This window comes from Amphiprion ocellaris, chromosome 17 (assembly GCF_022539595.1).
Source record: "Amphiprion ocellaris isolate individual 3 ecotype Okinawa chromosome 17, ASM2253959v1, whole genome shotgun sequence".
In the NCBI taxonomy this organism is placed as follows: Eukaryota; Metazoa; Chordata; class Actinopteri; family Pomacentridae; genus Amphiprion; species Amphiprion ocellaris.
In genome coordinates this window covers 26,191,052-26,211,364 of record NC_072782.1, presented here as the reverse complement: position 1 = coordinate 26,211,364, position 20,313 = coordinate 26,191,052, and the positions used below count along the sequence as shown (strand labels likewise).

Here is a 20,313-nt window from a genome sequence, read left to right as displayed (position 1 = left end):
TTTACACTTGAATATACGTTTCCACACTTATTTAAACTCAGTGTTGTAAATAAGAACTATGCTTGCTGCAGCTCATAATGTTTGAGATGCTAATGAACTCCTCACTGTGAGAAAGTCAGAAGTTTGTATTAAAGGGGACATGGTATAAAAGGGTAAGAACGGAGAACAATAATCATTTTATCTAATGTAGGAGTCAATATGAGAGAAAAAATACTCTTCCTCCAGCCTCGGGGTGAATCTAAACAAATCACTCACTGTGTGTATGTGCGCTTCTCTCTGAGCAGGAACACTATATATGGACAAAGTGATGACGTGCTACAGGATGATACAGTATGTGAGTGTTTGTCAGGAAATGTATGTATATATGTATATATATATATATATATATAAATATAGTATATATATATATATATATATATATATATATATTTATATATATATATATCTATATAGTATATATATATATATATATATATATATATAAATATAAATATATATAAAGCTAACTCACCGAATTGGATGGTACGCCAAGGTTGGTCTCGATGTAGGTCTCGGTTTTGGGTTCCACCGCCTGCTCGGCTTCCAGGATCTTCTCCACGGGCATGTCCTCGTTGGCGCAGCTGGTGGACTCCACCTCGTTCTCATTTCTGTCCTTGGCTCGCTGGCGCTCCTCCTGAACGGCTGCATGTAACAAAACTGGTTCCGGTCACTACTGCTGTTTTACAATGTCAGCATATGTTAAAGTGCATACGTGTGTTAAAACTAAGGAGTCAGCCTGCGTGGTGAGAGTCTACGTGGCTTTGATTACTAAGCAGGGTTTCGGCTAAAGTTCGGAAATAGTTATGGCAGGCAGTTTTAGTTTTAGCAAGGAAGCTGAATCCCAAAAATAAAAGACAGACAAAGTTAGCATCTACCTTGTAAAAAAATATCTGGTGACTTAACAGCCTAATATTTTGGTAAACCCATTTTCAAGGCTGAATACTACCATTGAGTAAAACCTTGAATCCTTGCAAATTTTGTGGAAACAAACTGTCCATACTCTAAATGTCAGTAGCTAAGTGAATACACAGTTGGTCCTTGTTTTTATCTTGACAGAAATTCACACAGAGCATGCATGTGCTTGCTTGAGTCTCTGTTTCAGTGTTAGACATTAAGTGTGTCTCTGCAAGCCAGTGAATAGTGCATGACGGTGTATGTATTATGCCAGTAGACACATCCAAGACAGTTCAATCATTAATAATTGCTTGGACAGTGTGGAGGGAATATATAAGGACCTTAGACCTGCATTATGTACAATGAAGCAGCATGGAAATGCTCAAGGACTACTTCCAATTTCCTTATCAAAGAGATGTGCTTTTCATGTAGTGCTCAATGACAACCAGCTCCGTTTATGCACAAATCATCTATGCACACATACATAATGTATGTCCTGTCACTCCTTCGATGAATGGAAGCTAGAACATCTCTACTCAAACAGCCTCAACACAAATCAATGAAGACTCTGCTGTGTACAAAAACGGATTTGAGGACAACCGTGTTGGTTCTGTCGTCTGATTGGCTTGGCGAGCAGACACAGGAAATGGTTTGTGTGCTGAGCAGACACAGAGACTCAGTGCGACCGAGGCAAGAGAAACCGCACCTCCGCCCTCAAGTGAGAATGAAAAAGACACATGTGTGTATGTTTTGTCTTTTCAAAAGGCTGTAATTTACCTAATTCAAGACACCACAGAAAAAAAGTATTGTGGCTTTTTAGAAGTTTTCCTTCCAGCCGTGGATTAATAAAAAAAAGTTTCTGACATAATGTGTGGAATGATAAAAGGCTTTTGGAAATTCAAAAGTCAGCATGCAGGTTTATATGCACACCTAGAGAGCTGTTCCTGCCTCACACGCATATCTCACACACACACACACACACACACACACACTGGGTTTGCAGGATGATCTGTCTTCTTAAGTTTCCCCCTACTCTGGTTTCTATTCCAAGTTCTGAATCGGAGAGGCCGTGGTCTTGTCGTGGGGGAAAGGGAAGCAGGGTTTGTTAGAGGAGGAGAGGGAAAGGGGCCCCACTTTAGAGGAACTGCTGTCTGGTGGTGGAGGTCAGCCCAAGGGTAGAATACTTGTGTTGGAGTCAGGGAGAGGTGAGGAGGGCTGAAATCATGTTAGCTTTATTCTCTCTCTCAGCCCCCTCCATCCCCCTCCTCCTCTCCTCTCCTGACTGGGAGAGCATAAATTCATTTAATCCTGTTTTTCTGTGGATTCGCTTAGCCTTTTGAGCTACTGCTGCCTTGTTCTCTAACCACAGCCCTCGGGGTGCAAGGGGGAGGCTTAGGCAGCACTGGGAGTGAGGCAAAAGGCAGTAAATGATAATATCCTTGAAAGGAGTAAAGAGCCCAACAATGACATAAATAAAAGCAATGGAAGGGAGGGGAAGCGAGGCCAAGTAAAGGTCAAGAAAAGTCTCCAGAATCTATTAGTCAAAAACAACAAATACTCGGTGTTCAACAGTGAGCCTCCATCCAACACACCTGCATCTTTGCATCCTCAGTCCTTCTAGCTATACTGTGCATCGACCTGTATAATATCTGCACTCCCCTATTCACTGACTGTGGTTACCATAATGGCGAAAGGCAAGGATTGATTTGTTCAATGTGTGAAGGAGTGTTTAACAGCATTGCTGAGAGTGCTAATATTTTTAACACCTTCATGGAGTGTTAAAAATCACACCTCACTGGCTGTTTTTCTTCGCCTCACACAACAAAACTCCTCCCATTCTTAACCACACTGTAATCACTCCCTGAAGGTGCTTTATGGCACCGCTCCACAGTGAATCACTCCAGATATCTGGCCGCTCGATGCTTATTCAGCGTCGTTCTTTAGTACTAGAGAGTGCAGGGGCCATCATCAAACAATTAAACCCTTTTTCCAGTGATAGCGGAGCTGAAGAGCCGCTCCCCTTTATTGAAAGAATATGAAAAGGATGCAATATATCGAGCACTCCATTAGAGGGGAATGTCTGTGTGAAAATGTTCCAGTCTTTATATACAGAGGAATGAGCTTAAGTGTTAGGCACTTAAGAGGCTTCATGAAAACACTGGATTTAGACAGTCATTATAAGTATTCTGCATTTGTGGGTCAATAACATTCATTTTGCAACTAGTGATGTATTCAAAGGGCATAGTGTATTTGTATGTAATGTAGACAAGTGCAAATGAAGAGCAAATGGTGATGTTGCTAAAGACAGTACAATATCCTGTAAAAAATCTTCAACCATAGCAACAAGTGTTCATCGTGCATCTGCAAAGTGTCTTACGGGGTAGTGATGTTTCCAAATGTGCTGTCCAAGCTTTTCCGCAGAAGCACAAAGAAACTGGCAAATTGGAGGACTGGAAATTCAACAATTGAGCAAGGACATCGAGTGCAGCAGGAGAAAGATGCATCAAGCTGACTGTCCTTCATCCACAGAAGACATAGTGCCTCAAGGTATCAGTATTGACTCTACAGTCCAGTTAAGTCTGGTCAAAAGTAAAGCCTAGTGACTAAGGAAGAGCAGGTAATCTAAAGTCATGGTGGAGGCTGGTTGCAATTCTTAGAAATGGTGATGGGGATTTTTTTTTTTAAATTTATGTTCATCTGACTCATCTGAATGGTCAGACATCTAGTCCCTGCGGTATGACAATGACCCCACACATACAGACAGAGTCATAGAGTCTTCATTGCCAAGTAGAAAAAGGAATCCAGCTACAGATGGCATGGCCCCCGCAGAGTCTTGATCTCAACGTCATTGAGAATGTCTGAGATTACATGAAGAGACAGAAGACAATGAGTCAGTCGAAATCCACAAATGTCCCAAGAAAAATTGGTGCTCACACCACGTATCAACATAATTGTTTTTTTTTTTTTTTTTAATACTTTAAATCTTAATTTTACAACATTATTTCAAATATCTGTTCAACTTTTGCACAGTACTTTATATTGTGCATCATTTTCTGGAACATACATTTGTTTTCATTTGTTTTAGTGTCTGTTTTTACTCTTAATAATGACTCAGTGCAGCATCACAATTCAGGTGTCAAAAAACATGGGGATTCACACCAGAAGCACCAATTCCTATACATTGCTTTAGTAGCAAATGGGGAAAGAACTTGGTCGACCTCGGACAACTTTCCTTCAGTGTGCATTGGCATAAATGCCTCACACATGAGCAAAACCTCAGAGATTGTTAACAGATGTGAGTGACGGGCATGTGATGATGTCCCACTGTAACCGTGAGCTTTTATTCCCACAGGCTAAAGAATATTTGACAACACATTAGAGATGGATATAACACATTACTTTGGTGACGTGTATAGGTTCAAATCAAGGTCTGGAGTCACAGACTAGGAAGTCAATTCACTCTTTTATCTAAGTTATCACAACTCAAAGTCAACATTGTACTCTGAATACATCAACAGTCATACTCTCTGCAAGTAAATTAACTTTTTTTGTGATATTTATTCAGTTTATTTATGCTACGTTTGTTACGCTAACTAATCTGCGCAGAAATGTTTAGTAATCCCATTAAAAAGTATTCACCATCTGGTCTCTGCTGATGTTTTGTTATTAAGAAACTTAATGTAGATTTTGTGTTCATTCATTAACACAAAATTAGTGTATTCTCCTCATTTTACCTGTAAAATGCAGAAGGTCAGATGAATATTTCATCAGTGTCTTTGGGGAAACTAGTAGGATTTGTGGCTGAAAAAGACTTCATTAAAACCTAATCATGTCAATATTGTTGTGATTTGTCTTTTAATCTCCAGCCTCCACTGACAGCAAACATTGTTGCTGCCACCTGATGATGAAAGCTTGTAGGAAAGTTTGATTTTTTTTGGTTGCGTTTTGAATAAATCTTCGTAAATTAATGGTGAACTAAGGCCCCTGCTGTCCACATTTGGATGATCCGCTACTCGCTTCTCAAAATCATTAATTATACACTGAAGTTAGTGGCTAAACATGCAGTGTTTGTTGTCAGTAAGCTGCACAAAGTAGCATCTGGATGTAATAAAGGCAAGTGTGATAAATTTATTCAGGTATCCTAAAAATTCTAGAAATCCTCTTTATGTATATGCTTTGATTGCCTGTTTCAGTTTCATGTTTACTGCCCAAGTGTAGTCGGTAAGGCAATAATGACCCCAGAACTGGGTTTGATTAACAAACTGTATATGTGGCCTCCCCATGTAGCTGATTAAATCCCTGTATTTTTCTGAAAAAGGCAGGAGAACGACGTGCATGCCATCAGTAGGCTATAATTTGAGGAATGTGGTGCAAATTTCTTACTGCCCCATGCAATTACAAGACATTATCCAATTTGAGCACTTCGATTAAATTCTGTGCATCGAGTATTTTGCAGCATAAGCGTAGAGACCGCCTCGCGTCTTGTGCGAGTGTTTTTGTGAAAACAAGCCTGTTCACAATAACTAGGCGGTGTTCTGCACAACCTCCGAGTTTATATAAATCATTAGGAGCACAAGACAAGCACAAGCGATAACTTCCAGAGGACGCAGGGGGAAGATGAAATTCATGCAGTTCCGTTGTCATGTTTTTATTTCTCCAATCTACATCAGTGAAGTGTCAGAGGACTGCCTGTTCTCACAAACCCTCACTCTGCTGCCACGCACAACAATGCTGGGTCCATGGCACTGCAACAGCTGAATGCATTATATCTCAAGAAGTAGTGCAGGTAGCAGATTTTCTTTTTTTCATCAAAGATGCAGGTGCCCATCTGAAATTTGATGTGTAAGTGTCATGTGTGGTGACATGCATGTAGCCTTTGCAGCTCTGCATCAGTTGATACCCGCACTGTTTAAATCAAACAAGCCAAATTTGATTATTCATGAGAAGGCAAAGTGGAAGGTTTGCAACAAAGGCAAGATCCATATTTTGGTGTTATTACAACCACTAATTGTCAAAAATTCTTACCCTAGCAGTCAGAGTGAGTATATTGGCATTTGCACAGTGTGTCTATTCAACAGCAGTTTGAGAACACACCAAATTCAGACTAGTTTGAAGCACACTGCCAAATAAAGTCAATCTGCAGTCTTGTGTGTTTCTTCCTGCAAAAATACCAAAAATATACATCTGCAGACTGCGCTACACTGCTACTGATTTCCAAAAATAGAGCCCTTATCTTGGTTTAAATGTGTGTTTATGTGGATTAGTACAGATTTAAGGGAATGGGTAAGTGGGACTTTATCCTCAACGGTATGTGCTGTACCTTCTCTCTTCATGCCCATGGCTAAACACTTCTGGTAGCGACAGTACTGACAGCGGTTCCTCTGGCGTTTGTCGATGACACAGTCCTTGTTGTCACGACAGGTGTAGGTCAGGTCTTTGCGGACTGTCCTTTTGAAGAAACCTTTGCAGCCCTCACAGCTGTACACCCCATAGTGTTTACCTGAAGAAAGGGAATGTATACTATTAGTACAAAATCATTCAGAAATCACCCTTTTGTCACATTTTTTTGGTCTTTTATCAAATTGGGGACAGCGAGAGACACATTTACATGCCGTGAGTTTGTCTTCTTGCTATTTCTCCACTGTTATTGCGTATTAATTTGTCTGAAACACACAATCAAGGAATGCATTGTAACTCCATCACCAGGTATTCTCACTGAGATCACAGTGTCCTAATGTGCAAGCACACAAACCACTCAAAGGAACCAATGGTTGAGGGAACAAAAAAGCAATTATGATCAAAGACCTATGAACAGAATGTGTGCTACACTGTGGCCAGTAAAGAAAAAACAGAAGAGGGGCCTACTGCAGGAAAGCAACAATGTGGATTTACGTTACAGCACTGTTCTCAAATCAAGCTGTCCATATCCTGTTTTCAGCTCTTTACAGCTATTTATGACCGATGGAGTCCAATTTGCATTCTCCACTGTTGCTCAAACTGTTTCTTTGTTAGCCCTCTGCTGGTCAGACCACCAGAGAAGATAAACAAAGCCTCAGAGCACATCTAAATGAAGCATGACTTAGTATTAAACATTGTTTTGATTTTCCCCCTTGGGTGCATGCAGAACTGATGACGCAGGATGACAGTAACACCGTCCAATGAATTAGATATCCACCTTCATCCCGGGGCTAGAAACATTTCATGGTTATCCCAAAAAAAAAAAATATTTAAACACAGGGTTATTTGTTGGCTGTGCGAAAGAAAATCATTTAGGAGCACTCTGCAAAATAAAGACCACTGTGTGAGTCATTTCCCTGGGCTAACAGTTAACCATGGGTAAAATGTTCTTGTGGTTTAAGTGGTTAAGCTAGTTGATGATAGCCCATGAATAGGAGAAGCCTGGAGTGAGCATGTGTCCTGTGAAATGCCTAAAACTGCTGAGAAATTATCTGTGACAATATTTTCTGTTCTGCATTTGTGAGAAAGTTTGGACTTAACAAAAATGTTACAGAAGACTTAAGTGTATTCTAGACTGATTACATCTCTCAAACACTAAATTGAGCATTACAGAGTCCTTAAAATCCAAAAAGACCTCAAACGGCTCAAAATTCAAGTGACTTCATGACTATATTATCACAGTAACAGTGATGTGTGATCTGCTACATATAAAGAAAAACCCTTAAATATTGCAGAGTGTATCTTTATATCTCCAACTGATTTGTCCCTACCTTCGCCATTGTTCTATAACAAAGCTCTTTGTTAAACTCCATACTTCTGAAGTGGGCTTTTCTAAGATCCGCCTCTATTTGCCTCCAGTCTTCTTGTAGCCAGCTGCTTCACGGTAGGGATGCTGTGATATGAGTGATGGGCTGTGCATGGTTTCCCTCAGACACAGCACTTCTCTATTTCAGTAGAAAGCTGAATTGAGGTTAGGTTTCATCCAACTATACCATACTTTTGCCTGATGATTTCAGTTTCTTTCATGTGTCTTTATGCTGCTGCCCTCATATGCTTTTTCTCAGGAGTGGCTTCTTTCTGGCCTCGCTGCCATTTAGCCCAGATTTGTGAAGAATTCCAGCGACTGTTGTCCTTCCAGGAAGTTCTCCCGCTGCAAGACGATGCAGTATGTAGTTGTGCCAGAGCGGTCCGTGGGGCTGTCCTCTGACCAAAGTTCATCTTTGGATCTTCTTTAGAGGTTTCTCAGTATGGTTAGAGCACACGCTTGAGCAAGATGCTGGGTAGTCCAGCTTTCTTTTAATTTGGAAATAATGTCTTGTGTAATCCCAGCTGTTGAGAATTTATTTTTATACCCTTCCCCAGATCAATAGCTGTCCACAATTCTGCACTACATTGAAGCTCCCTTGACTTTCTGGTTAGGTTAGGGTTTGACTCATGCACACTTATAAATAGCCATCTCCATAATTTAACCTTAGTCATTACAGCTTTTCGAAAAGATATTATAGACAAGTTGACCTTAACCTCAGAGCTTTTGATTGTGCAATGCTTCTGTCACAGGCATTCATCTCAGTGGGATGTCACTCACCTGAGGAGCGGTCGCCGCAGATGGCGCAGATGTGTTTGGTGAGTGACAGGGCCGTGCCTGAGGGCTGGGCGGGCACCTTCATCACGCCGTTGAGGCCCAGCGGGGGCTTAATGTCCTCCGTACTGCTGACTGAGTTCATCGGAGAGTTCAGCTGGAACATCAATACACACAAACACACACGCCAACAGGTCACAAAGCAGCCCCCTGAACTCAAAACCATCAACATCACACAGTCCATCGCACAAGCCCTATCACATAACTTAGCTAGTGTGGCATAGTTAGTTGATGACATTAAGTAATGAATGACAGTCAGGTCTGCTAAGCAGAGGGGAGGTTTTGTTACATATACAAACAGCGACATTAAATCTGAGTGGAGTTATGTCATGCAGAGAGTTCTGAACAATTTTCTTAATGCACAAAGTGAAAAGGGTATTATGACTGCTGATACTCAATGCAGATGGTCAGCAGTCCCAGCAGCACCTCTTTGGCTCTCTTTCATTGCTCCCTCTGTCTCTCTCCTCCCTCCTGTTCCCCTCTGTTCCAGATCTAAATCTGGCACAGCGGGATCCTGCACCACTCAACCCCAGGAATTCTTTTATTCATGCTCTCAACAAGCCCCGCTGGCTCCAAAATGTTCAGCACTAGCATAACTCCACTGCAAAATTTAACAGTACAGCGGAATAAAGAGACAGCATTTGTTTTAGTAGCAGTGCAACTGCAGCCTAAAGTCGAACTTCAATTGCTGCCTGCCTCCCTCACTGAAAAAAGAGCTTTGATAAAATTCATCCCAAAGTGACCTCTGTTCGCCTTCTGCAAAAAAAAGCGAGGAGCAAGGGGAGGCTAATTAACATAACTAGCTACATGCTGTTTCCAGAAGAGATAAACGTTGCGGGGCAGGATATAAATTATCCTAGAACACTAAATGCACTGGATGGAACAGAGGCAAACTAAACATTAGCACCACCTCGTGAAAAACTGGAAAAGCAAAAGCACAAGCCTGCTAAAACTACAATGACTTTACACAGGCGGGAAGAAACAGGGGAAAAATAATGAATATATTCAGCCAAGTGGATCTCTCACTAACACGCCAGCAACAGAGGGATGAGAAACAGAACAGTAAAGGCAGAGCGGCCACATGGGCTCATATAGCCAGACATAGTTTTATTAAGTTACCACACATGAGGAATGTCTGATGGCACAAACAATTTTTGGCTCAACATTGTAGCAGAGAAACCCTGTCTACGTCTGCAGTGATTGGGCAACACAGAAGAACCATTTCCTTCTCATGATGTCAAGACAAACATGTTTTGTCATTCTGAAACACATCCTAAGTCGTGTTTACAGCCATCTGACAGAGTAATAGTTCAGAAGACGTTTTTTTTCCCCATTGTGTAATGAGAGATGACAAAAAAGACGGTATAAACACTGACAGATCTGACAAACAGACAGAGAAATGAAGCAATTATAGCACTACAGAATGCAGCAATACTGCTTAGCTGACAAATAAAACTTAATCGCTTTGGTTATTTATCGAATGAAAACGCCTTGGACTCTGGGAAATCAGGATGGGTATTTTGCACTATTTTATGACTTTCTATTTACTAAAGAAGCACAAAATAGTACAACATAATAGTTAATAGTAGAAATAATCTTGAAAATGAGAACTACATATTTTTATATGTTTAAGAGCATGTTTTAATATGTATCATAGAATATTAGAGAACGTAAACGACAATTCCAGCGGTTTAATATTAAAGCCAACATATAGACGCTAAACTCAAAGCACCTTAGATGTGCTGAGCGTAGATCCTACATTTCCCATGACACAACTTAACAGCATGTTTTATTAGGTCTCCCAGCTAGTTAACCAACATCTTCCAGAGCAACAAAAAATATTTTACTACTGTTTTCACAAGCTGTGCACTGTAAATATGAAGCAAATACACAAAAGTGTACCAAAAAAGTGTTTAGAGCTGTAATGATTAACCGGTTATTAATTTAATTTTCAACTATTAAATTAATCAACAACTATTTTGATCATTGTTTAATGATTTTGAGTAATGTTAAAAAAAAAATATTCCAAAATTCTCTCAAATTCAGCTTTTAAATTTGAAAATTTGCTGATTTCTTCACTTCTTTATGAAAGTAAATGTAATATTTTTTGGTTGCAGACAAAATGAGACATTTGATAATGTCATGTTGAGATTTGGGAAATGCTTTTAAGACCAAACAAGTAATTAACTAAGAATAATCTACAGGTTCATTTTTCACTAATTGCACCGCAATATGGGATAAACACATGTATTGTGTGCGTATACACTAGAACTGCATATACACACACCCAATACCCCACATGTATGTGCATATGACACACAGGCATGCACACAAAGTGTACACACCAAGCTGCTGTGGCTCCTGGCATCTCATTTCACCTTTTGAAAGTCTTACACTTGAAAATTTGATTCTTCTTTAATAGTTTCAAAGTTGGAAAAATGTCAGCAATGCCATATATATTTTTGCTTGGAGCTACAGTATACCATGCTTCCATAGAGGGAAATATTTCAAACCAAGGTGCTTTACCGTCACATCAAATAGAAAATTCTAGATGTCTTCTGCATCATTTTACACACACTTCTGCGGAATTCGGCGTGACATATGGGGTGTCATGGGGACTTGACTTGGGAGCCTGACTTGAATTTTTAAAAATTAAAGCTTATGTTAAAATGGTTAAAGCCCTCCACTGCAAAAATATGTTCTGCTCACAACCAGGCATCCACTACTGGTCTGCTCTTCACACCCTGTTTACAAAAATACACATTGAATGCAGCACTCACAAAGCTCAAGCTCTGAGAAAAGATTATTCTAAGGTTAGCATGCTGTGGAGCTTCATATGTGTTCACATTATTTGTAGAAACAAAAGAAAAACTTGGCAGAATATCAACAGTTTATATAAAAGTGATATTCAATGGGTCATTTATAGAGTAAAACAAGAATCATTTGCACTGTTTAAATAAAGCGACAGAAAAGTACAGTCATTATTGTTAAGTTTATGTTGATGTGCTGAAAAAAAAGCCCTTCTCAAAGTGAATAAGAGTATTTTTAAGAGACGTCTCGAGGACACAAAGGGTCCACGATAGCTGCAGTTTGTGTACACATCAACATCTCTGCATGCTCATCCACATGCACGCACAAATACACACCCACAAACACACACACACACCATGAGGTCTTACCTCAGTTAAAAGCCTGAGTCTAGTCTTTTCGCCTGTAGCACAGCGCTAACAGAGCCGTCTCCTCAGCTGAGATCGTCCCTGTCAAATCGTCTGTCTGCCTAACAGAAAAGATTCTTCCTCTCACAATCTATTTTCAGTAAACTTGCAACTCAATCTCGGCAACTTTGCTCCCCACGCTCGGGTGGGCAGGCTTGGGGGGCCTTTCTTTTTCTTCTGCCCATGGCAATGGAGTCAAGGCGGGGGGATTAAAGTGGCTCAGGACTGGTTCTGGAAATAGAATACATGCACCCTCCCTTACAACACATACATGTGACCCTTTACGGGGAGGTATGCCAGCTGTGTGTGCAGCCGTAGTGCCTTGGGAAACCCCTTTCTGACAAGCCTCTCCTTGCGTAGTGTCTGAGGAGAAGATGAAGAAGGCTCGGCTTCAAACTTTTACATACTAGAGGAGGGAAACAATCGAGGGGCGTTTAACATCAAGGGCTTGAAATATAGGACATAAGATTCCCTGCAGTACGATGTACAACATGAGAAACGCTCCAGCCGAAGAGCGCTGCTTCATGTGCTGTAGGTGTTACGTAACATGTGGTGGAGGACATTGAGTCGGTACATGCAGTACAGCGGGGGTCTCCGTCTGCTTACGGGTGTCAAATTCTGCACAGAACTGATGTATGTGATTATATGTTCTTTGCCACCTGCTGGCTTCAGTGTACTGCTGGAATATTCAAACATTAGACTAAAGGTGATGCTTTTAGCCATGAAGAGCTCAATGTAAAGCCATCAGACAATGTGAGTGGCTGCATTTAAACATACATATAGATCTATATATACAGTATATAATGATAGTGTATGAAACAACAGCAGAAACCACTGTATATATAAAATAAGTTGCACTTTGGCTTACTATCATAAAAATGCTACACATACAATCAACCATAAATAGCTTTTTACTATGGCGAGACATGATCGCAATGCTCGGCAGTCTGTACATGGTGACCTTTGTGGTTTAGTATCATTAAAAAAAACAAAGTACAGCAAATCATATTTTTACAATCAACTAGACTAGAAACATATACTTACAGTCTTTAAACATGAAGCTACTCAATGTTTTTCTCGTGACTTTTAATCACAAGTGTAAAGAACGAGATGACAGAAAATACTAATCACAGCATTCCAGAGCCTTTGCTTTAACCAACAGTTCAAAAACCAAGAAAAAGGCAAAATGTTCACTAAATCCCGTAAATCTATCACCTAAATGACTAGTTCATATCAAAATATAACAGCTTTTTTGTTAATTTACTCATATTGAAGCAATAAACAAGAAAGTATACTACAATATAGTCTCACAGAAACCTACAAGTGCGTGCTGTGAGCGAGCTTGGCTTATCTCGCTCAGTCCTAATTAATTTTAATAGAGAGAATAATCTTGGCAGTAGAGCGGGCCTGTACACTATTAGTATGCTATGACAACACACGGCGGTGAAATATAAAGAAAGGAGTCCCTCGAGTGAATGCAGGACAAAAAGGAAAGAGGAGCTGAGACAGTGGAGGCCTCTGCTTAAGACGGGCTTAGCTCGATTCAGAGAGTCAGAGCACAGAGTTTGCTCATAAAGACACTTCAAAAGGAGGCATCAAATCCTGGCGCACCACTTGTCAGTGCAAAACCCTCATGTGGAACCTCGGCTGCTTTCCTGTTCAAGGGCACCTTACTTTAAACACAGAGAAAGTTATCTTCACAGTATTCTTTCAAAACGCCCTTACAGGATTCCTTCATTGTACGATGGCACAACATGACCAGGAATAGAATGTTCTACTTTACAATCCACAGTTACAGACCTCATTCCACACAACTGTATTGCTGGCCTGCACCGTGCTTTCACTGAGGATGATTAATTTTTGCAACTTTAATTTACTTTTGCTCCAAGGCATGAAACTAAAAATGTGCCAAAGCTTGAATGTGGAGAGCAAAGAAGTGTGAGTGGACGGGATACAAATCTGCTGCTGACAGGAGACAAGGCCTAACCAGCTGCCTCCAGAGAGGTGAGGACGGGGATCAGGTCACGATGCCACGATAACCCCGAGTGCCCTTTCACCTCTGACACCTTGTGACAATCGCTTCCTTCTAAAAGCAAGCTTATCTCGGCGGCCCCGTGAAGAATGGGAGGAATGAGTAAGAACTTTCTTCTCATCGCCGCAGTGTGAGTCTTATCTGGACACGCATCGACACAGATAGAGGTTCAGGTTTCGCACTGGGAGATGTGTTAATGGACGCCGCTCTTCTGTGGCCCTCGGGGTATATGCACAGTGAGACGGCCCCTTCGGATGAATTTCGGTTTGAAAGGCAGCTTTTTGAACGCACACACTGTTCGCAAACGAGTGCAGATCAACAGATGTGAGGGTGTGAGCTCCTATACGATGATCATAATAGCTCATCGTGCAGATATTCGCGGGTGAACTTCGGGTTCAGCTGCAAAAAGGTTCATCATGTAACTGTATGAGTCAAGCTGAGCAGAAGGAACCAGGAGGGAAACATGGATTTTAGCCATTGCAGCATTTGTTCTCAGACTATAGACTTTACATTTAAAACTCATGAAATTTCTCTTGAACTGTTTTCTGTCCTTGTGTATTATTTATAAAAGTGGGGAAAAAAGCTTGTTATGTTTTTACCTTGTCTATTAAAAAAGCACAGACAGAGATTTAACAATGTTATCATTAACCTCTGAACTCAAAACCCTATTGGTGACATTGAAAGGCTTGCTATTTGTTTAATTATGTATTTATTTGAAATTCCCAAGTTAGACCATTTATCAGTCAGAAACTGAAAAACTGAAACAGAAACCAAAAAACTAAGCTTAAAATAGTGTTATTTCACCAAAATCACTTTATTCTAATTGTCATATTTAAAATAGCCAAAAAAAAAACAAAGTTTCACATCACTACACTCTGTAAAAAAACTGAAAAATCTGCACTCTTTGTTGCAACCGAAAAGCTATCATTGATTCAGATGCAACTAACAGTCACATGGCAATAATTTTAGGGACTTTTTGGTTGAACTGGGCTGAACTATAGGATGTAGTAACACTTAACAGATAGGAGACTTAAAAATTTAAGTAGTAGAGTCACTATTTTGTGGGCAGTTGTAAAAATGTTGTTTGGGGAATTCATGTTTTGTTTCTCTCATGTTTCCAATTTATGGCATGATAACGTTACCATACCTCACATAAGACATATCTGAGTTATCTCTGCTTCTGGCCATGCTAGTGCTGTTTCTATAGAGAGCTACGACTTTCCTGTGAAAATGAGCCCACATGAAACTGCTTGGAGTTTTAGATGGTTAATCATGGTGGTGTCTGGTCCTAAATCAACATGACTGTAGTCATTGTGTACTTTCAAAGAGGACTAATAGAAAGTAATAGTAATATAAGGACAGAAAGTCTAAAATTATAATAAATAGTGTTTTTAGCACAATAAAGTATGCTTAATTAATGGTAAATCACTCATAATTCCCATTGCATAATAATAAGTTCCCATACCAGCTTTAAATAAAAAGAACTTTTGGGTTGCCAGGTTGTAATTGGTAGCTTTAAAAGTACAGGACTGTGTTTATAAAAGGCTTTTAACATTAGAGCAATCAATGTATTTTTTTTAATAATCTACTCAGGTCCTAATTAAAGGGCTTCAGCAGAGAATAAAATGAAACTTAATTGAATAGAATGCATCTCTCACTTCCATAAAGGCTCACAAATTGGCTTTAATTTATGTATTTTAATGGCTTATTAAGTGAACGCATCAATTATTTATCAATTATTAATAACATTTTACACGACAACACATGAAATCTTCCTGCGTATGCCTTCCTGTAAAATAGCTCCACAATTACTGACAGTCAACTCTAATAAAACACCTTCTCTGCTCTCTCCCAGTGGATAGAATTTAGTAGAAGCAGACATTTTTCTCGACAGCTCGGAGGTTTCCAACGCTCACCCCATGCTGCGCCGCAACAGATAAAATGAATCACTGCAAGCACTGCCGGCGCTTCCATGTGTATGTGTGTCTGCGCCTGCGTGTGTGTTTGTGTGTTGACAGAAACTTTTGTTACAGTGGGGAAAAAAAGGGGGATATTAGGACGATCAGTGGCATGAAAGCATCGAACCTTACAGCAGTGAGGTGGGAGTATGCACAGTTACTTTCTGCTGTTGTCTCACCTCAGCACGGCAGTATCTGGGCATGTGTTTGTCTAAGTGTTTTTGGCATCCGTGGGGGTGTGAATGCACACAGGGGTGGGTCTGTGGCATGCATGCATATGTGTATTTTTAATGTGTGCATGGGTATGAATGCATGTGCGTCTGGATTTCATGCGTGCATGAATGAGAGTGTGGGTCTGTTTTGTCTGCATGCTAATGTGTAACTGTGTCCTTTCGGCTCTGTGCGAGTGTGCATGAGCATAAGGGTTGTTTTTTATATGAAACTGCTGCTCCTGTGGGCACTGCAACTACAGCTGAAACAGCAACTCAAATCACTCTCCTCTCATGCCGGTTTTCTTCGACTTTACTACCTTTTTTTCATCCTCCTTCTTACACACCTCGCTGTATAAATTCTTCATAGATTGTCTGAATTGTAACAACCCATGCATCAGTTGCTTCGACCTTTCAGAAACAAATCTGACCAAGACACTGACGTATGCAGAAATAAATAGCAATACATTGTAAACAGGTACAAACATATGTACTCGAGTGTAGGGCTTGACCCTCCGCTCATTCACTGTAAATAACGCACACGGCTTACAACACTGTACATTATTTTTTCATAAGTGTGTGACATAAAGTGGAAGTATCCTGCATTTACAAGGGCCACATGATAAGAAAGCACATTATTATAAAAAAATAGCTTCAGCCACCTTTGAATGAAGACAGGTAAGCTTTGCACTGTCTGATTGCAGAACACTTATGGGGATGCATGTTTATTTTGGTTAAGCAATCTCCGGAAGACAACGTGAAAACCAAATATCAGTTCATAGCCATTTTCACGCTGCAGCTCTACACCACTAAAATGCTGATTTCATAACTACAATGGCGTAGAACAAACTTACCAGACACATAAGTTGAAAACAATGTCTGTGCTGTGAATTCTGTAATATTTTCATCTAAAATAAGCATTAGGAGAGAAGGTTAGAATAGACAGATAGTCCTGGTCTTACAAACTTGTATGCATTTTTGTTTACTGCTGTATGGTCAACTGTTTTGCTCTGCACTGACAGGGGCATGGACATCAGCAGTTCACCTGCATTTAAATTTCCAGACACTAAAACTGCCCATTTATTATAGGGCTAAAAACAAGTTGTACATAATTATATAGGAAAATTTAGCATCTTTGCAGTATAATACACATTCTAGGAGGCATGCATTCATTTGCTGATAAAAGGAAAAGTATTGGACCTTTAATAATGCACACATAACTCTAATAATACATTTTTTTTATTAAATACACATCCCTGAGAATGTCCATAACTTATGTGAAAATAACAAACTATAAAGTGTTTTCCCAAATGTATATCTCTCTTAACTGTCTGCACTTTGCATGCATCTAGCTTGGTGTGTAGGGACCATGGTTCATCCGTTCAAAACCCCATTTAAGTATGACACTGTATAAGAACCTTTTTATGTGTGTCATTTGCCTGTCATTCAACTATAAATTTATAGTAAATCCTCCAGCAATTAACTGACCATCCACCCCCATTGTCAAATACGTGATTCAGATTTCCTTTGTCCCATCTTCTGAGTATTCAACCAGTGTTTCCACTATTCCACTGGTAGGTCCTCTAGCAATTCGTTACAAGGATTGTTCATTGTCTTACATATCACTTAGAGATGGATCAAGAAGTATTTTCAGTGTCAAGACAAGAGCCAAGCCAGTGATTAATTCTCTCAAACTTCCATTATCATCAAGTAATACATCACCATTTCTAAGTGTCCTCTAGTGTGCTACATGAAAATTAACAGTGGTGTTTCTTTTGTTGAATAGCACATAATCCAGCAATAATTCAAATGGTATTTCAGTGTCAAACCACCACTGAAATTTGCAGTATGATGATTAATTGCACCCAGCAAGTCACTCAGGTGTATTTCCATTGTTCACCATCCAGCAGAAAATGGGATGATAAAACCACTAGCAAGTGATCCAGCTTTTTAACAGACAAGTGCTTTTTCTTGGGTATTAGCGTGTCAGGCATCCACTGGGTTCACAACAGTTTTTCCTGGCCACTAACAAGGGAAACAGGTAGTGTATTAATGAATCGTTCCATAGGTGGAGATGCAATCAGCTACCAAACAAGAAATGGGGGGATAAATGAAGGTAGAATGAAGGTTGATGCTCAACCTTCAACCTTTTTACAATTACACTGAATCGTCTGTATGTTTATTGCATGGGAAAGGTCAGTTTGGTCGTGTTTGTATATCACTAGTTTAGCTTTTTAAGCTGTAAATGAATAATGAATACAAAAAACATAATATTTTGTCGATTGTTTTTAGTCATACCACATTTGTGCAATATTTTTCCCATTTCTCTATCAAAAGTGCTTTAGAATGGTCTGTTGGTTAAGGCTGCTGTTCATCTGTTAGCAGACGTTTCATTCTAAACCTTTTAGCACAAAATAACAGCTATCAATCACATGTTGAATGCAAAATGTTATAGCAAACTGCATCCACCTGGAGCTTTGGCACTGTAACTGAAATGTAGACTGTTTTTGGTCCATATCTGCCTTCTTATTGCAGGGGAGTCTATGTTTTTTTCTGTTTTTCTTGTGTTCTACTGCATCACACATTGCTTTGTAAGTGAATTGTATGCACTGGTTTACAGTATATAATATAAAATTATGTGTGCTGACAATGAAAGATAAGAATATGATGTTACAAATGAAATAATTAGTACCTACAACCTGTAAACAAATGCAAGTTTTACACTTGTGTGAGCAAGTAAAAATAGTACAATTAGTCATACAGCAAGCGTCATTACACTTCACAGACATGTCTCAGTGCACATGTCTGTCCATAGACAGTGTTGAGTTGCTGTAAGATCACACCAGCAAATGCAATTAAAGCCTTAAAGGGATTATTTCGAGCTTTAAAATAAATGTGCGCCCCCTCAGGCATTGAAACCGCAACTCCTCAGCTCTGCATTAGGAGGCTTTTCTGTGAAACTTAAACCTATATGTTACTGTTTCCATCCCTTATAGCAGCCACCTCCTAAATGGCCTCCTGTGTGGCCCCCACACAAGTTAGAACACACACAGGTACCGGCGATATCACAATACACTCTGTAGTGTCAGATCTCAAATTTATTTATTCCATTTATGTGATTTATTTCAGACAAGCCACAGTATCATACAGGGGGAAAAAAAGAAAATACACAAAACCAAACCCACTTACGGGGGTTTATAGTTGTATTCATCTTGAGATCATCATCCAGACTATTCCACAAACATGAAGAGTAGATCAGATCTAGTATCTATTTCTGGTGGTACGAAATTTCTTCTTAATTCATAGTTTTAATGTTGCTTCCTGGCCTGAACAAATAAAGGTACTCAAAATGCCAGCAAATGCAATCAAGAAATCTATGGATGAAAACACAATCCAACAGAAAACTAAGTGGGATAGCTGTGTGGTGTATTCTTTACAAAGAAATATGCATTTCTGCTGCAATATTTCCATCAACACGACTTACTCCTCTGTTGCTCTGAGCCGCCCTGATCTTTCTTTTGAGACAGCACCATTTAAAACTATGGAGCTGTTTTATATAGAACAACTCATAACATTTGAAAGACAGGTCCATCACTAAGAATAGTAAGATATTTTTTTTATTAAGTGAAGTATAACTAAATTAAGTCACCGCATCAGCTACAATTCCTACAACTAGCAGCGCAGAGAAAAAAAAAAAAAGGTCTCTAAAACTGCTTTTAATTGCTACCTGGAGACAGCTTTTTTTTAAAAAAATTCTTTTCCTCAATCCATTTGAGGGTTGATTGACATTAGAGAGCCTTAACTGTTCCCCTGGGATCCTACACACAGCTCTTTTGTGCAGCCGTGTAACCATGATGTCATGCGAAGTGACTACATCAAGGTCCATCAAAGACCTGAGCAGCGGAATGGACCTTTATTACTCCCACACAGGAACGGGCTGAGGTCTACTCCTCTCCCTTTCACTCTCACTTTCTTTCTTTCTGTAGAGCTTGTTGTGTTTTAGTCTCCTAGCGACCCTAGCCTGAACACGACGTACTCAAAAGTGGCACATGACATCACTGCCGCCGCTCATTTATAACTTATTAAGCGTGTTCCATTTCTTGTAAAACATTTACACCTTTTTTTTTTTTTTCTGTTTTTACATTAGTGCGTTCTCTGTGTTCGACTCCAGAAACACTCGAGCTTTGTGTGTATTTTTTTAAGGCATGACACTGGAGGGCTGTTGTTGGTTTAGGATTCTCAGGGAAGTTTCAGTGGGAGAGCGCCGAAGCCAGAGGGGCTGCAAAAAAATGGAAAGAGGGAGCCGGCAGCTGCCCGATGATAAAGAGCCCCCTCCTTTTTTACTGCACAAAACAACAGTCAGACAACT

At 39.8% G+C, this 20,313-nt stretch overlaps 1 protein-coding gene across 2 annotated transcripts in view; it reads right to left on the bottom strand.

The window, feature by feature from the left end:
• The window catches only part of rxraa (retinoid X receptor, alpha a), a 112,835-nt gene that overhangs the window by 20,346 nt on the left and 72,176 nt on the right, over window positions 1-20,313 (bottom strand). The window contains exons 4-6 of one of the 2 annotated variants that reach the window (XM_023262933.3): window positions 8,477-8,627; window positions 6,254-6,433; window positions 512-696 (exon numbers count right to left, since the gene is read on the bottom strand). In XM_023262933.3, the coding sequence (XP_023118701.1) occupies window positions 512-696; window positions 6,254-6,433; window positions 8,477-8,627 (516 nt within the window). The remainder of the gene's footprint in view (window positions 1-511; window positions 697-6,253; window positions 6,434-8,476; window positions 8,628-20,313) is intronic. The other variant, XM_023262934.3, reaches the window with a different exon arrangement.